Source organism: Vidua macroura, chromosome 6, assembly GCF_024509145.1.
Source record: "Vidua macroura isolate BioBank_ID:100142 chromosome 6, ASM2450914v1, whole genome shotgun sequence".
In the NCBI taxonomy this organism is placed as follows: Eukaryota; Metazoa; Chordata; class Aves; order Passeriformes; family Viduidae; genus Vidua; species Vidua macroura.
Window position 1 is genome coordinate 11,484,968 of NC_071576.1, and position 13,249 is coordinate 11,498,216.

The 13,249-nt window shown below is 40.4% G+C and overlaps 1 protein-coding gene across 2 annotated transcripts; it reads right to left on the reverse strand.

The window, feature by feature from the left end:
- Positions 1-257: 257 nt before the first annotated feature.
- DLK1 (delta like non-canonical Notch ligand 1) lies at positions 258-11,805 on the reverse strand. Of its 2 annotated transcripts, XM_053980549.1 has the most exons (6): positions 11,657-11,805; positions 11,229-11,255; positions 10,745-10,808; positions 10,182-10,312; positions 5,635-5,776; positions 258-1,397 (listed from the first exon to the last, which is right to left on the reverse strand). In XM_053980549.1, exons 1-6 carry the CDS (start codon positions 11,724-11,726, stop codon positions 656-658), a joined length of 1,176 nt encoding a protein of 391 aa, XP_053836524.1. In that variant the 5' UTR covers positions 11,727-11,805; the 3' UTR covers positions 258-655. The 2 variants fall into 2 exon arrangements, with proteins under 2 accessions (XP_053836524.1, XP_053836525.1); XM_053980550.1 differs by lacking the exon at positions 11,229-11,255.
- Positions 11,806-13,249: the final 1,444 nt, after the last annotated feature.

The window sequence follows — 13,249 nt, forward strand, 5'->3', positions numbered from 1 at the left end:
TTTTAAAATAGATAAATAGAACAATTTATAGATGCAGGATTTCAAGCAAGAGACCTTTAACCTGAAATTAATATCCCAAAGACCCCTACAGAATCTCTCTTATAAGTATGTAAAAATAGCAACAGTGACTGAATAGGTGAGCTATCAGTGTGAATTTGCTCCTGCTGGTTGCAATTTCTAAAGCCTTTATCAGATAGCAAATGAGTTCAGCATGGACACTTGTTGCGGACTTTGCTGTAGAGTAAGGATTAGAAATGAATAAATAAACAAGTATAGCCCTTAACTGCTGTTTATTTAAAAAAAAAAAAAAAAGCATTACTGAGTAATTTGCAAGTACTGTACTTGCCAAATGAACTATGCACAAGATCAGAAAGCTGCAATACAGTTCCAGTGATGTTATTTTTTATTTTACAAAAAGTAGCTGCCTTGAAGAGAAATCAAAATAACATTCCTTGCTTTTTAATCCTTATTTTTTTTTTAACCTTTTATTTTGGGGAATGAAAAAATCCTTAGTAAGACAGATACATTACATTTCTTCATTATCACTCAGAACAATTTACAGCAAATATACACACAAATACTGAGGCCAAACACAGGCAACAAATTTTACATATTGCTATGAAAAGTTGCAAGATGCTGCTTGGCTTTCGAGGGCCTAGATGGCAGTGTAGTTCTTAGTGTAATTAGTCAATTTGATCTTCTCTGGGAAGATAATATTAACTGAGAGGTTTTCCCCATTGTTAGACTTCAGAAAAAAGTTCTTTTTCTTGCGCAGGAGATGACTATATTTGGCATTAGCAAGCCACATTTCACATTTTGAAAAAAAAACAATCCCAGTTGTACCTAAGACAACAAGACACGTAAGCAAGCCCAGCACAACAAAACATATCACCTGGCTTCTACTCAGAAAGGGATCTGCATTTTGAATTGTTTCTTTCACTGTTATTTTCAGAATTTCTTGTTGTTGATGCACTGATCTATGGTGAGCTTTTGAGGGTGGCTTGTAATTCTGCATATGCTTTGTCTCCATATTCATTCCAGAGAGACTTGTGTTTTTGCTGGGATGTTTGCAGGTCATGCCAACAAACTCTGGTTTACAGATGCACTCGAACCCTCCCTGGGGATGCTCACTGCAAGTCCCTCCATTCTCACATGGGCCACTTGCACAGAATGTGACACGGCTGCTGCAGAGCTTTCCTGTATAGCCATGGGGACAAGAACAGCTGAAACCCACACCAACATCTGTACATGTTCCTCCATTCTCACATGGGCTGGACTCACAGTCGTCTCTATCTATTTCACAGAAGTTGCCAGCAAAACCAGAAGGGCACAGACAGGAAGCATGGGGTGCAAAACCATTGTCATCAATGCATGTTCCTCCATTCTGGCAGGGAGAACTAGGATACATAACAAACACAGAGACAAAATGAAGTCCAAAGCAAGAAACTATTAGGAAACACTTTATATAATAAAAAGATCTGGTTTTCTTTAGAAGAGCCAATTCCAAATGCAAATCCACTAAAATCAGTGAAGCCGAATAAAGAATGAGTTTGTTCAACAGCTTTGTCAATACAGATTATAATATCTTCGGCTGACCCTTTGGGCAGGATTAGTACACCAGCATATAAATTCAACCCAAAGAGCTGTGAAGAGATTTTAAATTATTTCAAACATTTATTCAAATTAAGCTTCTCACTATTTTTATATGCTTGGAGCTACTTAGCTGAGAAACTACTCAGACAAGAGAGAACAAAGACATGAGCAGCCATGGCTGCTTCCTTTCTACCTGATTATTCCTAAAATAATCTATATATTGTATTGGCAGAGCAAAACAGTGCCATAGCAGCTAGGCATAAAGCTGGTTGTTTTTATTCTGCCTTCCATGACAAAAACAATTTAGAAGCAAACAGATATTTTCCTATAAACTGCTGTTTAGCCAAAATTTTTGATAGATACAATTATAATAAAAAATATCAATGAGAGAATTTCAGCCCGGGCAAAGACAGATGTAATGTGAGAGCAGGACCATAAGAAACCAAGTATTTCTACAAACTCTTTTAGTACTTCCCAGCTAGTAGCTAATATGTTTTAGGTGACATAAATAAACTGGGAGATCTTTTCTATATTTACAATGCAGCTATGCCTTACTGAGTGTAATGCCAAAAGATGAGGCCACCACTGACTGGCACAAATGTCAGTTCAGGGGATCTATGCAAAGTGCACTTGGTGTTTAGCTGTCCCTGCTGGCTGACAAAGGTTACAAACAAACCTCAAACCCCACTTTCACGGCAGTTCATCACATATCAGCAAAGCTTTTAAAACACACTTTGTAAAAAATGAAAGTCTAGGCAAAGTTTAGGACAAGCCTCTTTGACAAAACTTTTCTGAATACTTATGTATCCCTGAAGACTTATAGCACAGCACTATATGATAGCTGAAAAGTCCAAACTGTTATTTAAGGCCCCCCACTTCCAGGGCAAAGTCCCGGGGATAATGAACATCACAGCTTCAGATGCAGACATTTCACATATGCAGCAGTCAGTAGCAACAGGCTGTAATGGAATTCCATGGTGGGACACAGAGATTTACAAGATCTGTTGATGTCTGGCTGAGATGACTGTGAAAGAGGTATAAGCTCCTGACTACAAATGGTCCCTGATCACTGGTCAGAACAAGGCTGGGCTAGTCACCACTGCTCTGGGACTACCTTTGGTAGAGATTGTTCCAAGCACGTCCAGCTCCACTGGGGACTGAAACACTCAGCAGTCACCCATCAGGAGAGACTGAACATTCTGGCAGAGGAATCATGTGTCTGTTTTCTGCAGCTTCCAAATTCCACATTACTAGAGCTTCCTCTAGTACTGTTTTTCACTTTAGATGTTGGCTGGGTAAAAAAAGCACTAAAAGAACATATTGGAAGTCTGGGAGCAGTATTAGGAAAGCAAAACTGGGCTTTGACATAGACATGGTTAGCAATAACTTGAGGTAAGGAATTTCAACATATTAACCAGCCACTATGTCTTTTTAAGCAAAATATGGAAATTGGAGTTACACAGTCCTTCAGGGGTTATGGCTGTCTTGGAGAACCTAGCACATTCCCTTAGCTTTATGGGTCCCATGGAAAATTGGACAAGCTGGTTTGTCCAATGAAAATGTGTAGAAGTTTGAACCTTCAGGGCTGGGCTGAATCCCAGTACTTTCTAGGGAAATGGGAAGAAATTGCTGGAGAACATAAGTGTAAACCTTTTTCTGAAATTTTCAGAAATGTAAAATATTGAAATTAAAAAGAAAACAGTTAAGGGGAAAAATGCAGAATTTTGAAATTTTTTTAATTTATTACTAACAGAGTTGAATTTGCCTAATTTAAATATGTTTAGATAAAAAAAGTCCCAATATTAATTTTCTTGAATAAATTCTTCTACTTTGCATTTTTGGCATTTAACACAGCAAGGTGTAGTACATGAAGGGTTAGTTGTAGGAAGCATGTCGTACCATTCTTTGCTTTCCACATAGTCTGTTTTTTTTTTTTAGAAAGTACCACTCACTGCTCTGCTTCAAAGCAGAAATCTCAAAACATCACACAGAGGTCACTAATGCAGATACATGTGAACAGACTAGAATAAACACTTTGATTTGAGGTTCCATCTGTGAATATTAACTAAGAAGCCAGCAGTAAGGCTCAGTAATATCAACATTTTTAACATTACCACTGAGGTAGAGAGGAACTGAGAGGAAGTGAGATGTGAACAAAATGACACCATCTGATGAGGTCTCTCTCTATGATATGGGATGCACTCTCTGGTGGACTGTGAATTACTAGCAGACATGGAGTGCTTATGCTGACAACAGTTGTCTTTTTTAAATGAATGCAGATCTGCAGAGCCTGCTGCTAATTTTCCTGAAGAAGACAGCTTCCTAGAGAAAAAGAATCACTGTTTCAAGTATGTGCTTTCTTCAGAAAAATGGTTCATGATTTCCAGGCTAGTTCATCAGCATTCAGTCTAAAAACACAGTGCCAACACAAAAAAAAAAAAAAAAAAAGTTTCAGCAATTTAAAACCATAAGGTGTTTAAGGAAGCACATGAAACTAATCTGTGTTATTTTGTTGATGCTGTATTTTTGGAACTCACCTGTTTTTTGGGATATCTAGTATATATGTCCACACTGAAGTACTGAAATATTTGGTCTACAGGTGAAAATCAGAAAAACCTATTCACATCCCCCATTTTAGGCAAGTAGCTTGGATGTGAGTCATGGCTCTTTCAAGGAACTTAAATTTTCTCATTGTCAATGAAGAAAAGTAGGCAAATCAGAGTAGCTATCTTAGAGGCTGAAAGTAAACCCAGAAAAAACTGTGAGAGTATCCCCCAAATAAAGGTGATGACAAAAATATTCTAATGACATGAAATTGTGAAAGAATGGCAATTCTTGCCAGAGAGAGTGAGAGGTGTAAATGTTCCTTAAACAAGCGTGTCCAAGTCTTCAGGAAGATTCAGTCATAAGGTAGATCTGAATACTCATAATTATCTATTGCTGAGCAAAAAGAGAACCAAAGGGTATCCATATAGAGCTAGAGAGCAAGAAGGCAATCTCCTAAAAGAAAACTGTGATTTTAGGGTCATAGTTTTACCAAGTTTGTATCCACCATAAAGGCATTCTGTATGTTTATGGGATCAGAACTTTGATGAGCGAGAAGGCAGCAGATGCTTCTAGATTCAAACAGAAACCCCAATTCACATTTTCTCTAGCACCAAAAGGTCTTCCTTTTTTCAAGCAGTTCTACTAGTGACCTTTCTGGAAGTTCTTTAGCCTGTGCCCATTGCCTCTTGACCTTTCATTGAGCACCTGTATGAGAAGTCTGGCTCTGTCATCTTTGCTTCCCCCATCAGGTACTCATACACAATGGACAAGCTCCTCAGAGTCTGCTTTACTCCAGGCTAAATGACCCAGCTCTCAGTATCCCTTTATAGGAGAGATGTTCCCATTCTTTAATCATATCCATGGCCCTTCACTGGACTCACTCCAGTATGGCTGTGTCCTTTTTATATTGAGTAGCCCAGAACTGGACCAGTACTCCAGAGGTGCCCCAGCAAGACTAAGCAAAGGGGAGGGATCACCTCTCTCAACCTACTGGCACTGCTGTTCCTAATGTCTCATTTCTTTAAAAGAATAGAGAGCAATGATTTCCCTGTTGTGATGCAACTGAGATTGTCTCCTTCAGTTAACCATGGGCATATTATCGTATGTTGGTTAAGAAAAAACTGGTGGGCTAGGTGTTTTCATGCTTCTGTGCTAACTACTGTTCTTATTTGGTTGTGTATAAATTATCCCTCACTAGAGGTGAGAACACAGGATGGGAAGCACTTCAAGTTTGTTTACAAAAATCATGAGAAGGCATAAATTCACCACAATAAAATGTGCAAATCAGCACTTTTAATACTCAGATTGTGCATAGAAAGCCACACAGATAACCTGTTAAGTCTTTACAATATTAATAGATCAGATTTGCAGTTTGATAATATCAGCAACTATCAGAAGCATTGTGTATTTTAACACAGATATACTTCCACTTAGCAAAGAATTCTGAATAACAGAAGTGTAGATTTTAAATGCATGTCAGAAATCAATATTTACCCATTAATAATGCAGGGTCCTTTCTTGAGATGGCAGTTTTTTCCCGTAAATCCCTGGGCACACAGACAAATATATCCTCCATCACCAGTCTCTATACACGTTGAATTATTGGTGCAGGGCTTTGCTGAACATGGGTGAATATCTGTTTAAAAATACCCAACAGGGCTTGATTAATCTAATGAGAAAGAGTTAGTAAATGGTATACAATACTTCAAATAAAATATAGCTTTAACAATACTTCAACCTGCATTTTATATATTCCGATCTATTCCCCCCCTTTGTTAAAATGGAGTTCAGATTGTTCAACCATTGCAACAACTCCAGCTTATTTCTCTCTTTCTAGCTCCTGCTTGCAAAATGTGTTTCAATTGCTCCATTCTATAAATAACTAGTCTTAGAAATAAAGCAATAGTATGGGATAAAGAACTTCTAGATAGTCTAGCCATACTTTCACAATCTTGGCTTCTCCATGAGCAGAATTCTGATAAAGCAATCAGGAAAGGGGAATTTTCCCTGCTCCCTGCCCATGTCATTATGTGCTTATGAAGAAATGTTTCATAAAAACAGAGATCAGCAATTTAAAAAAAAAATCTGTTAAAATTTCATCTTTTGGCTGGGCTACATTCAACCCTTGTATAACTGTACCAGAACACAGAGCTGTATGATGTCTGGACCCAAAGTCACACATCTCATTTTCTTTGCAATTGCCCTGCTGAGCCACTTCCCACTCAAATGATTACTGAATTTTTAAAATAATTAAAATGAAATAAACAAACAAGTGCATATTTTAGCAAGCTACTGCAGCAGCTGCAGAGAAGTGCTGACTGGAAGGTATTTGATGTTTCACATATACATATACACACTTTCTAAGAAGATGAAAAGGGATTTAAGGGTGTTTATATTTTACTTCCCACAGCAAAACATGAAATTTAGATTATATCATAAGGTACTGCAAAATTTTAACCACAGAAAACAACAGCCTTAAGCCTTCAAATACAATCTTCCCTGGATAAAAGGTTCTATTTCCTAATGCATTAGCCTGTTCTCCTTGCAAGACAACTTAGCATGCACTTTGAGTAAAAACTCCAATTTTCACAAGGACCAAAATAATCTTGAATGCTTTTTGAACCAGTGTTGTTTGCCAGCTATTTTCACAGACTCTAAAGGCAGCTAATAAAGCATGTACTTTGATGGAGGAGAAAACATGAACTTTGATGCAGGAGCATGGAAACTCTCTGAAATACATATATGAATGGGTGTGTAGATATATATATACATTACTGTCAATAATTGACGTCAGGTATTTAATTTTAAAATACATCTTAAAAGGCTGTTGTACCAGGTTCTTTTAAAACATAATACACAAATAGCCTCAATGAGCCCCTTTTGTCTATTGTATTTCAACTCTCAAAAGGACAACCACCAAAGTGATAACTGAGATGAAAATGCAAAAACAGGATGTTACATTTATACATATATTTACATTTATACATATATTATGAGTGGCCTCAATCATATTATCCATAATTAATAGTTCCATCAAACAAAGCTGTCATGCTGCAGCACATTAAGCAATCACTGAGTGTTTTTATGAGGAAGATATGCTCAGTGGTAGTTTGTCACAGGACAATTTTTGGCCCCTGTCTCATGCATTCATAGCACAGGCATTAGAGACTCCATCTGTACTCTCTGATGAGTTTGCCAACATGTGGCCTTGGCAAAGCAGTCTGGTGACAAGTAGGACAATTTACTCCCAGCTCACACTGTATGTTGGCTTTTTAGCCAAATTGAGGCCAGGATTCCAGTAGGAGGTCATGGACCCGCTAACACGACTGTGTAGGCACAGCTGACAGATCTGATTTAGCAAGCTGGATCAAACACTCTCACTGGGCTGTCATTTTTTTCCTGGTAACAAATTGACTCAATTGATTTTCCCTTTGTTATGGTCAGTGTTTGATGTAGTTCCTGTACTGTGCAGTGTATATCAGCTGCAGAGGGAAAATCTGTTTTGTGCAGCCTAGTTCCAGGGGTTCACACACCGGATTTCAAGGCTGTGTTTCCACAAGATGAGAAGCTGTCATGGCATCATGGAGCCAATTGGACAGGCTCCATTGCAAATAGGTTAACCAGCAGTGTTAACACCAAGACCAACTCACAGATGTTTTCCTTCAAGTGCCTTGTCTGTCCATGTGGCTGGCAATAATAGTCACAAATGCTACCACTGATTCTGCCCTACGTGTTTACAGTGGATCAAGCCCAACCCATAACCTGCATGTCTCTAAATTACTAGGAAGGTCATTCTTGGCCTAAACTGAGAAGCAGGCTGACTGTATTAAAAACAGCCACACAATCAGAGGCATTATCAAACCAGCTGGTGATCTACAACTACTCCAGAAAGGAAGTTCCATGATCTTCAAAGCCAAGGAGATCATATACATGTTCTAACTTTTCTACAAAACAGAAGAGGTGTCATCACCAGTCCAAATAATCTTTTTTCCTCCCATGCTTAGCAAGCAAATAAGCTGCTAAGACTAGATCTCTATTTTAGAAATATTTCAGTTTTTTGTAGTGGCCAATGCACCTCAGATCCTTCCACAGTTTTCCATTCTAGGTTTTTCCTTACTGTTTCCTAATCTGATCAAGTTTCATTTAATGAGACCTGTAAATCTGTAAATTAACTGTAGCTACCTGTAATGACTTTATACAGGCAGGAAACTGACACCAACTTTTGGCAGAGGAAGATGGGATCAGGGACTGAGCAATAACCCCATGAGGTTTCAGTGCTTTATTGGGTCAGGATAACAATTTCTATCAACTTTCCAGTAGCAACAAGATGAGGAGGAGCACCCTTCTCTTGATCCCTTATGGCAAGTAATGCATTTAGAGTAGATAAAACCACTGAGATGAAAGACTATCAACATAACATTGCTGCAGATGACAAAATAGTTATCCTTTTGGCTGAAAATTCTCGGCAGCTCTTCATGGGGATCTAAATTCAGATCGGCAAAGAAGACTCTGAGATCACTCTGAGTGTTGAGAGAAAGAATAGTTCCCGCACTTAAGCAAGGGATACCCTTTCTGGTATTATAGGACTACCTTAATGAATATATGTTAAAATAATGTTTTTTCATAAAGACATGGGTTCAATTTTCAATGCATTCTTTTGCATCCTAAGTCGCAATTGCAAGAGGCAAACGTTGCAAGGCTCAGAATTGCAAAGACATATTAATACTAAGAAGTTCAGCTATGCAATTAAAGCTTTTAGAAGTAGCTGTGAAGATGCTACCTTTAAAAACGTGAAACTTTGTGTTCAATGATAAGCAACAGAACTGAGCCTTCTAAGGTGGCAGAGGGGAGATTGTTGTGTGTAGCTTTAGAAATCTCTGATTGTAGGTCACAGAAGGACTCATTCCTCCTCATTAACTGTAATGGGAATCTAGGTGTCTGTCTCAGGTATCATTTGTGAGATGTGTCCAGAACAACATCTGAGAGTTTAGAGTCACCTCTGCACCACAGATGTTATCACTGCTACCACAGCTCTTGCAAACATACCAGGACTGACTTTAGGAAACCTGATGAGTAAGTGAGTAATACCTGAGAACCTTGCACTAAATTCCATGTCACTGCAAGGATGTGACCTACCTAAAACCCTCTCATTCTTTTAGTCATCTTGAAAACCTTATGCAGTTCAAACTGTCATCAATCACCACTTTGGCTATGTATTGGAGAGCTCATGCATGCTGTATCAATTATAAGCCATATACCAGCAAAACCCTGGACATTTGTCCTCTCGCAGCTGCAGCTGTATGGGCTGTGCAGCGCATGCTCCTGGATGCTCATGTGGTTTCCATCCCGTCAGATCTCTCTGACTGAACATTTGCCTGTGTCAGCCAAAATAAACCATCTCAACAAAGGCCAATTCTTCAGCTTGCTCATGCTAAGCTGGCTGATTCTGACTGGCAAAGGGTGAGAGAGTGCACATGGAGCTGTGCTTATCCCTCTGACCTGAGGGGGAAATGGCAGCCTGTTCAGGAAGAACTTTTTCTCAGTTATAGTAATGTTACTTCACTGAATCACCACCAGGTTAAGTAAAGGAAAAAATAAGCTCAATGTTTTCCTTTCAAGAAGTACTAAGAAAATAGCATGTATGTATATATATATATATATATATATATATATAAAATGTGCTACATAAATATTTTAAATTATTTCATATATACAAGACAACTTGTATTTTAATTAGAAGGGCTTACATGACAAGAAGGGAGCAGTTGTTTGTTTGCCTTGACCCTGATAATTAATGTTTAAAATAGAATGAATTTACACTTTGCTCACACATATGCCCAATTACAAAAGATACTGCATTGCTTCTGCCTAAATTATTATAGAAGTTTGAGGTTTATGTGCTGCTGCCCAGAATCTCCTCATTATCTGTAGCTAACTTTCAATATTTTAAAATTAGCTCTCAAGAAGGACTTAGCATGTCTCCAACACCAGATGGGGCTGCTTCCCCTCACTTATTCAAGGAGAGAAAATGATGTGCAAACCTATGTCACAGAGGCTGCCAACCCAACCCTCTTCACAGATGCACTGCCAGGGCTTGGCACAGCTGCCGTGCAAGCACCCAGGGAAGGGAACACACTGATTACAAAGTGCACCCTGCCAGCCAGGTTGACACCTGAAAGAGATAAAAGACATGACAGAAACAGAGTTTATTTTTAATAAACATAATTACAAGCATGCCCCCCTTTTTGAGGGACAATAAATAAACTTTTGCATACCAAATTGTACTATTTGAACAAAAGCATACCATCAGTGCTTCTGGGATACTAGAAGCCGTTTATATGAAGAACACAATCTCATTCAGCAAGGAAAAAACCCCAACTAATCAATGTAAACACTTCATAGAGGAAAAAGTAAACTAAACAGGTGTCTAAACATCCATGCTCTATGGTTCCAGTTATTGTATCCTAATAGAGTGCTGTTTCATTACAGTTCCATATTTTCAGAGATCAAATAATTTCAGTTTCTGTCACTCTTACCAGGACTACTACAAATTATTGAAGCTGACCACTCCTGTGCTAATACCCCTGTCTGACAGATTTTTTACCTGCATTCACTGGGAAATTCACAGAATCCATTCTCTGGATGGCAGCCAGCTTTACAGTTCACGCCTGGAAGAATAGATTTATAACATCAAACCAGAAAAATCAGCACAAAACCCCCCACATCATGTTCTATACACATTATGGATGTTTTGAAAGAACCCAGACTGCAAAATCTTCCTTTTCTCTTTTCTTCAGACACATTTTAACATTGTAAAATTTTAAATTAACCTTAACTGGAACATTTTATAGAATGTTCCTATTGGGCAAGTGAAATGACATACAGAATTAATCACAGAAGAATATAAAGTTACTTTAGCACATGAAAAGTGTATGTAATATCCCTACAAACCATTTTAAGGGACTAATGTCAGAGCAGATTCACGGATGTTGTTTCACAACATGCCACTCCAAGTGCATTGTTTTAGAGCTACTTGAAACACAGAAGTACTTACAGTCAGAAAAAAAAATCCATTTAAAACTACTTACAATAAAAGTGCTGAATTAACTTCAACCCTACATGGGATGAAAATAACCATTTTCATTAAATCATGCATAAATAACGCAAGTTAAGGAGAAGAGATCTCAGTCGCAGTTTTTGTTTTGTTTGTTTGTTTGTCTGCATGCTTAGGCATTTGCACCAAGCAATGCCCCTCTGAAAGATCCCCGCTGGCCACTGACACCCTGCGCCGACGGCAGGAGAAACGCGCTCCGTCCGCTGCCAAGGAAAAGCTTCCCGACGGCACAAGCATCCCCGGCTGGAGCGAGGGCTGGGGATGCCTTTGCCGCCGAGGGACTCCGGGAGGGCTCCCGTCATCTCCCAAAACTTTCCCAAGTCGCCTCCCCTCCCGCGCCACCTCCCGCGGCGGCGGAGCCCGGCGGGCAGAGGGTCCCGGCGCTCGCCTCGCCGGCCTTACCTGGGGCTGCGGGGAGCACGAGGGGCAGCAGGCAGCAGCAGCCGAGGATGCCGGCGGCGCGCAGCCCCATGGCCGGGCCGGGGCCGCTCCGCTCCCCGCGGGGCTCGGCGGACGCGGGGCCGGGAAGGCGGCAGCCCCCGCCCGCAGCGCCGCCGGGCTCCGGCGGGCGGGGCGGGAGGAGGGAGGGACGGAGGGCGGGGAGGGCTGCCCGCCTCCACCCGCGGGCGGGAGCTGCCCACCGGGCCGGGCAGCCCCCGGCCAACGCCGCCGCAGGGGAGCCGCGCACGTCCGGCAGCTCCAGCTGCTCCGGCAGCTCCAGCACCTCCAGCAGCTCCAGCACCTCCAGCAGCTCGGCTCGGTGGAATCCTGTAGGGGCGCGGGAGAAGGGAGGTCTGGGGCGAGGGGGAGTGTTAAGCACGCCTCTGGTCTCCTTGAAACTTCGTCTGGCTATCCGCAAAGACCTAATTTGGGGCTTGTTTTCAGAAGTCTAAAGAATTCTCAGTCATTCCCATCAGAGCTCCGACACTTTCAGGAAAGACTCAGCGAAGGCAGGGAAAGTATAATACTGTTTTATTTCTGAGGCTTGAGAATTCAAACAAGACCCCACCAAAACGCCCCAAAGTGTACGTTCAGCAGTCACGGAAAAAAATCAAGAAAAAGCATTACTTTTGCACAAGGCACTTCAAATTCGGCATTTTATTCTGTGACTGTACATTTCTGTTTTATATCTCTTTATTCTTCCTTTGTGCTGTCCCTTAAGGAAATAGACTGGCTATTTCTTATTCTTTGTGTTCTTTCTAGCTCATTGTTTTCTTTTAAAGAAGTTCTGCCCGGTTTTTAGGATTCCTGAGGGACCTGTTTTTTGCCTGCCGATGCAGTACTTTCTTCCCCGAGACCTCATTTACTAATTTGCCTGCCTTTGTCTGAAGCAACTAGAAATCCTTACACTATGGTGAGAAAACTACAATGAGCTAATTCAAGATTACGTGCTTGAAAAATGCACACTGGAAAGCACTCATTAGTTTCAGATTGTCCATGTAGTGGTATTTCAAGACAGCGATCTCACGTAGGTTGAAAAAGTTTGCTACTAGCAATGCTGCCTTTTAGTTTTAACCAAGAATGGAGGAAGTGAAGGACAGAAAAAGGAAGAGTAGAAAATGAGGGTTGGGTTAAAAGAGAACACTCAGGGAGTAGGAGGCAGACACTGCTTCTTCAAGGCTCTCCAGAAGCTTTGGTAACTGAGATAAGCCATGCCTATCTGACTCCATAGACACAGATTGCATCCATGCCTTTTCTGCTTGTCTTGCTTTCCTTTTACTGAAACATTTACGGTTTTGAAAAAATTACTTTCCCTCACAGCTTCTGCTGTAGCTCACTAGACCAAGCCTTGCTGGGGTATTGTCAATGGCACCCTAGAGAATGTGGAGTGCTAATGATGACTGCTTAATCCTTTACTCTGCCCTTCTGTGTGCCTGTGCTTCTGTAGGGTAAATATTGGCAACTCTTTGTTCACTTTGCTTTTATTCTTAGTTATTTGTTCACACTCACGTTGTGATACGTCCAAAGTTCTTATTCTTCCTTTAGGTGGTAACT